This window comes from Scylla paramamosain, chromosome 21, assembly GCF_035594125.1.
Source record: "Scylla paramamosain isolate STU-SP2022 chromosome 21, ASM3559412v1, whole genome shotgun sequence".
Classification (NCBI taxonomy): domain Eukaryota; kingdom Metazoa; phylum Arthropoda; class Malacostraca; order Decapoda; family Portunidae; genus Scylla; species Scylla paramamosain.
This window is the reverse complement of record NC_087171.1, coordinates 11,983,267-11,990,766: the sequence shown is the minus strand read 5'-3', so window position 1 is coordinate 11,990,766 and position 7,500 is coordinate 11,983,267. Positions and strand designations below refer to the sequence as shown.

At 40.6% G+C, this 7,500-nt stretch overlaps 1 protein-coding gene across 8 annotated transcripts in view; it reads right to left on the bottom strand.

Moving 5' to 3' along the window:
* LOC135111021 (band 3 anion transport protein-like) overlaps positions 1 to 7,500 on the bottom strand; it is a 169,513-nt gene that overhangs the window by 89,271 nt on the left and 72,742 nt on the right. For all 8 annotated transcript variants that reach the window (XM_064023893.1, XM_064023889.1, XM_064023892.1 and 5 more), the window contains one exon: positions 7,194 to 7,371. In XM_064023893.1, the coding sequence (XP_063879963.1) occupies positions 7,194 to 7,371 (178 nt within the window). The remainder of the gene's footprint in view (positions 1 to 7,193; positions 7,372 to 7,500) is intronic.

Below are 7,500 nucleotides of genomic sequence, written 5' to 3'. Positions count from 1 at the left end.
ATATATATATATATATATATATATATATATATATATATATATATATATATATAAACTAATAATGCAGTTCATAAAAAAAATAAAATAAATAAAAAAATATGAATAATAAAGCGGTTGGTCCCTGAACGAAGTGGTGGAGGGAACGACCCACGCAAGTTTCCGTCGAGAGCAGCAACCACCAACATTTGTCCACTAGATACCAAAGAAACACCAAGGAAGAATAAAACAGCGACAGCAGACCTACAGTAGTGGCCCCCGCATGAGTGTTTGTTATAGTGTAGGTTCCCTGCTTTGTGAGCTCGGAGCAGATCAAAACAGTGGTTCGGTTTCGCAGCTTAGTGAGTTCGGAGCAGCTCAGTTTCACAGTTCGGTAAGTTTGGAACAAATCAAAACAGTGGTTCGGTTTCGCAGCTTGGTGAGTTCGGAGCAGTTCAGTTTCGCAATTACTCGTAGATGAGTTCGGAGCAGATCAAAACAGTGGTTCGGTTTCGCAGCTTGGTGGGTTAGGAGCAGTTCAGTTTCGCAGTTCGATGAGTTCGGAGCAGATCAAAGCAGTTGGGAGTTGCAAAGATGGCATGGCATTATCTTCAGAAAGCACCTTGACGAAAAGAAAAAGTAAATAAAAGCCGTCATGAAGAGAGAGAGAGAGAGAGAGAGAGAGAGAGAGAGAGAGAGAGAGAGAGAGAGAGAGAGAGAGAGAGAGAGAGAGAAACACTGGTGGGAGAGCGAGGCACGGCATCAGGCAGGTAGCGTGCAAAAGACATGTAACGTTTACTAATCAACTGAACTTAGATACTCTCAGGTGATGTTACATTCTACCATTCCCTACAGGCCTACCCTGAGGGGCAGCGCGTGCACCACTACTCTTTATGCAGACTGGTGGGCGGGAAGTGGCTCTGACTGGATTGATGTGCTTGCCATCATCATCGTTTCTCCTCATGACACTCTTGACCCGTATTAAGAAACGCTTTTCTCTCACCACGACTATTTTCAAAGGCCACAGAAATGATTACCCGGGTTCTCATGAGTGTTTCTGCTCTTAATAATGTAGAAATCTTGCTAGTCTGCCACTAGAATCATAGGAACACCCTTAAATCCCGTGAAACTTCAACTAGAGCCTTTTAAAAATAGTGGAGGTGCGGCGCAGAAATGTTTCAGAATATGGGCCACTGAACTGCATTCTGAAGCACCTTGACACCTTGTTTCTACTACTTTGAATAGGCTATATTAGGCATTGTGAAGGTTTTCGAGAGTATTTTCACGACTCCTGGGTTAGGTTAACAAGGATTCTATATTATTGATTGGAAAAGACACCCATGAAAATTTTACTTTATCATCTCTTTAATCTTGGAAAATTGTCATGATGGGAGAAAAAAAAAAAAAAAGCGTTTAAGAACATTATTATTGGTAAACGCGGATGATGTGTCTCTTCCATTCCTCAAGCGTTTCTTTATTATTTTTATGAATCATCTTTTCATACATAAAGTAATGTGTTTGTTGTCTCTGTTCCTCTTCGTGCCACGCCTCCGAGTACCGCCAGATTTGAAACCAACTCTCTTCAAGGCTTTTGTACTTTATCGGCCATTCAGTCTTTTTGTAGTCGTGCTTGTTCAACGCCTCAATGTAATTTCACTTCTTTCTTCTTATATACGTTACTATTCCTCCTCAAGGGACACCTACGAGTTATAGCAAAGTAAGAGTAAGGAGCAGCTCTCCAACTTATCAAACATTACTTTTTTCTACTTCTTTTATTTATCTATTTATTTTTTTACTAGTTCAATGTCCCAAGAAAACTTTGCTCTCTCTCTCTCTCTCTCTCTCTCTCTCTCTCTCTCTCTCTCTCTCTCTCTCTCTCTCATGCTAGTATTCTTTCTCACAGAACGCGTATGAACACTGCTAGAACCGTCGCAGCTCTTTTTCAGACTCTTAAATGTGAACTCCTTTTCTAATTATCATCGTGTCTTTTTTACTTGGTCACTGCCTTCTGAAAATTTAGCTTCTTTCTCTCGTGTTACTGTTACCCTTATATTTCTTTTCTTCTTACGTCATTGCTGTTCAAGTTATACTAGATTTGGAACCAGCTCTCTTGAAAACCTTACACACACTTTTTTTTTATATTTACCACGCATCGTCTTTTTGTACTTATTCGTTAATCCAAGGACAAATCTCGTCCATTCTCTACACGTTACTGTTGTTTATTAGTAGTACTATCACACATAGGAACAACTCGAATCTTCAAGTCCTCTGTCATGATTTTTTCTTTTATCTACCATCAATTGTCTCCCCCCTCTCCTCTTCATTGCCGCTAGGGAGATTCCTTTCCTTTTAATTCGTTACTGCTGGTCACGAGTACCGCCAGTCGTAGGAACAGACCTATTTTTTTTTTTTTTTTTTCGTTATCATCAATCATTTTATTCTCGTTCACTGTCAGAGGGGAAATTCCGCTTCTTTTTTTTTTTTTATACGTTACTGTAGATCAAGTTATGTGGTCTCGTTTCTGTGGGCGACGTTCAAAGTCAACCACCCACAAATGCGCGGGTATTGAGGTGAGGCCTGGTCTAGTCTGGTCTGGTTTGGTCTCCATCCGTCTAGTCCAGCCAATACATGCCCACGTGTTCACAAGCACAACTCAGTCGCCATCTTGAAAGCACCTCCACTCCTCCCTCCGTCCCCCAAAAGCTCCAAAGCTAACAGTGACTAACCGATTATACTGATTATACTTTCGCACCACACACCACGTCACATTAAACAACCGTAGAATTACACACTCACGGTCATTCACACCCCCTTTAACCCCCTCTCTTACCCTCAAATTAAAGGAAAACTAATCCCTCGCACCGCAGAGAAAAAGAGAACTTTCTCATTGCAGGATCCACCAAAGAAGAAAAACAAGTTACTGAGAAAAAGATGCAACTGTTGACCAGCATGACCTTTTCGCAGTGTCCGGGGAAGTCCCTCCTGTCTGCTGTTCCCGCGCGACTCACCAACTTTAGCTCTCGCCCCCAGGTTCTCCATCTCCACCACCTCCTCCTCCTCCTCCTCCTCCTCTTTCTCCAACTCCGACTTTGCCTCCAACTGCCCCTCTGCTTACACCATCTTTTCCTCTGCCAACATCTTCTTTATCTCTTCATCCTTATCCTCTTCCTTAAATTCGATCTCCACTTCCAACTGCCCCTCTGCCTTCATCCCCTCCTCCTCTTCCAATTCCAATTTCAACTCCACTTTATTTCTCTCTTTCTCTCTATGCCTCCACCTTCCATATTTACTCCTCTTCTACTTCCTTCATCTCCACCTGCTTCTCTTCCATTCCTACCACTTCTCCCTCCTTCACTTCCTTCTTTATCTGCATCGTCCTCCACTTCCATCTTCATCTTCCTCCACATAATCCGAAAAAAATAAAATAAATTAACATAATCACATAATGGTAACTTCTGTCAACCTTGCCTCCACCTCAGACATGCAGGCAGGTAGGTAAGAAGGCATGAAGGCGTGGAGGCATGGAGGCAAGCAAACAGCACACAAGAACGCCAAGAACTCGGTTAATCAAGGGCAAGAAGAGACGTGACCAAAGAACACCATGGGGCTCGCAATCCTCACTCCCCTACCTCTTCCTCTTCGTACACAGATAGGCATGCGGACTGGCAAGTAAACAGACAAACTATATAGTAATTCATTTAATCACAGAGGAATAAAATTTTACCACAGAATAACTCTGGGTTCTCGATTTTCACTCTTCTACCTCCGTCTCTTCGTAATTTAAAAAAAAAGATAGGTAAGCGGCAGGCTAGTAAATGGGGAAATAAATAAATAACTCAAACAGAAAAGGATAAGGAAACGTACACTGATATTTCAAACATAGTACTCAATCCCCCTCCTGTATCTTAACTTCCGCATCCACAACTTCGTCTTCCTCTACCATTCGCACCTCTACTTCCTCCTCACTATCCCCACCTCCTCCTTCTCTTCCTCCAACCTGGCTTTCAACTCGGAAATATCAAGCAGCCTTCAGTCTTGTGTATCTCGCCCTCTACCTGGCTCTCTTCACAGTGCGACTGGAAACAGAATGACAATTGCAAACTGTTACGGCCATTGTTATTCCCAGCCGCTCTTCGACTTTTATTGCGTAAAAGTCTTATGGTGTTTCGTTGTCCAAATATCCCTGCGCGTTTTATTCTATACGTATTACTATTGCGTTAAAGAATACATCGATGACTGACGTACTTATTTACGTCATACAGAAGCACGTATATCATTGCTGTCATCATCAACAGCAGACGCAATGAGAGAGAGAGAGAGAGAGAGAGAGAGAGAGAGAGAGAGAGAGAGAGAGAGAGAGAGAGAGAGAGAGAGAGAGAGAGAGAGAGAGAGAGAGAGAGAGAGAGAGAGAGAGAGAGAGAGAGAGAGCACTACTAATACATCACTTTGGATGAGGCAAGTCTCTAAAGATAAATAACACATCTAATCTAACCCATCTTCAAGACCTACACGCAGCACACTGGCATTTCTGCCGCTGGAGTAAGGATACAGAAAATCTAACGTGTCCGTGCTCCACCACATCCACACCCACGGACAAATTGCTTGGCACCCCCCAGGATGTATGCAAAGTAGACTTTTTAATGCACCACCACATGCTAATTCGTGCTTGACCTTCAGCCGCGTAGCACGTAACATACTACAGCGGCTTGTATTCAACACCTCAGCCCCGTACCGCCCTCCTACTGGCAGAGCTACATACACGTATTGGTAAATTTATGATGCATCTTCACAATTAACAACTTCCTCGTGCTGTGTGAGCTCAAGAGCATTTGATGTTGCTGTGTTGTAGCTGTACGTTCTATAGTGTTGTCAAGTTTCAACGATGCCACATATGAACTTACTCTGATATATATTGCATACCAGTACGTGAATGTTGTAAATGAATGTGGATTTTCACGATTCCGATGTGATTCTAATGCGCTATTTATGTAGTTATCTACCTTTTTTTATCACTACATATTTCAGTTACTAAGGAAAAGTTTTAATGAGCTGTTTTTATCAGATTTTCGCATGCCTTCTAAATAGAAGTTTTCATTTTTCAACTCTTGATCCTTCGTTTCAGTTGAGAGAGAGAGAGAGAGAGAGAGAGAGAGAGAGAGAGAGAGAGGTGCGGCTTCCATCCTGCATCTTCTCGCTTCACTGCAAGGGGGACAAGGAAGGCCAACTCAAGTATCAAGCCGTAGGTACATGAACATTTAATCTTTCTATATATTTAATACTCTCATAGGAACCGAATACTTTAACAAAACGCGAGTGGCGACAGACGGGAGTGGAGGGAAAATGGATGAGATAAAGCAGTAGTGGTGGAGATTGTTGGGGTTGGAGGGCATAGCGAGTTGTGTTATCACCATCCTCTGTGAGAGAAGGCAGTGTAGAAAGAAAACTAGATTATCACTGGGGGGACTAAAGCCAACACACCGCAGCGATTCTACACGCCAATAAACGAGCTCTTTTTCTGTTTGTTCTATTTTGAGTCAAATAATACTAACAGATTCTAAACGTTATGGGCAACTGTTTTCTTCCGTTCTCACTGTATTTATCAATTTCTAAACATGATGTAATGATGTAACAAAGAATGAGGGTACAATGGTGCCGAAAACGAGTAAACCGGAAATAATGGTTGCTTTGTTGAGTAAGTCAAGATATGGGAAAGAATTTAGAACAGAATGGTATTTTCAAGATAAATATGAGTAGTGGAAGCGGCTAACCGCGTGAGAAAAGCTGACGACACAGAAGACTAATTTAAGGTATGACAATGTCTTGCAATCGAACTCTGGTGATGTATGTATGTATTCCATTGCAATCAACTGTTACTGGAAAGAACACACACACATACACTGTTCACCGAAGAGAGGAATAAGTTAGCGTAGCATTTCAAACTTTCAAGGTTGAGACCGAAATTTCACAAATACTCCGAAAATGGGAAACAAATTTAAAATGTAGTAATGCATTTTGCTAATTTGAGATAAGAATACATTTTTCATAAAACGGACCGTCTCCCAACACGTGAGAAGGCACATTTCCATAAACACTATTTAGAAAGAAAATAATTTTCAACACCCCCTTACATATATATATATATATATATATATATATATATATATATATATATATATATATATATATATATATATATATATATATATATATATATATATATATATATATATATACTTCGCCACACACTGTTATGACAATAATGTAAAAATGTACACTATGGGAAAAATAAGGTTTTTCGTTGGATATTTCTGCTTGTTTACACATATACAAAAAAAATATATTAATGTAAATTTAAGAAAAGAAAAGAAAAGAAAAAAATGTTCTGGGAAAAAAATCTGGACTGAACAAAAGTAATTTAGTAAAAACGTTGCCTTGCATTAAAAAATGCATTTATACCTTCTGCTCTTGTGTGTCCTACTATCATTGGAAGAAACTAGATATAATAATTCCTGCTTTATCAATACTTAAAAGGAAAATACTACATCCAGAGAAGCATCACATGTGTAATGTGCTGATATGTTGTCAAGCTGTGCCCATCTGCCTCAGAAACTACAAGTTTTCTCAAAGCAGCAGTCTCTGATACTTTCCTCCACAGCCATTTTGTAGGATCTGTATAAATGATGCCTGGTAAATACTATATGCTCACCTATCTATATGTTCCTATGGCAAGATTAGCTATATACATTTTGTGAAGTGATGATGATAAGATCTCGCCTCCTGCTATGCAGCCACCATGTGATGGAGGATGTGACTCTTCCAAAAGTTTAAATATCATGTAATTCATCAATTGTCAGTGGACAAAGAGTACAAGAGTAAATTTCAGTAGACATGAATATGCACTTTGGCATAACTAAGGATCATCTACTAAAACAAAGCATCTATACAGATACGAATAAGGCAAGAAATAAGGGGCCAAGGTGGGTTAGCTCAGGTGAAATGACAAGAATGGCAGAACACAATGTAATCACTAGTGAACTCGGTCACCACACACGCATTATACAATAGGATGCTTCTTTAGTGCACACATAATAAGTAATAACAAGAGTAAAACTCACCTTGGCAGTTTTATCTTCTCCCCATTAGGACACAGTTGTGTAGAAATCCAAAACTCTTTTACACAAATGGACATATACACAAAGGTAGCTATATTAACATACCTGCTTCCAAGCCCTTGCGCAAAGAGAAGAGTGCATGGAAATTGAGGAAGGCCAGATGGGGCTTTCCCCAGCGGTTGTCCACAGCCTCTACGTTTTCCTCATACTTGATCCAACGAGCAGTTTCCTTCCACTGCAGCCCTGCCTCAGTGTATTTCAGCTCATCCAGTTCCACAAACACCTGTGTGAACATGACACAACACACTTGTAGGTAGGACATGGTGTCTACTGATCAGTCTATCTACTTTTCTGCCTCCGTCATCTTGTCATATACAGGGCAAGCTCGCCCAATAAGGTGTGACATATGGTT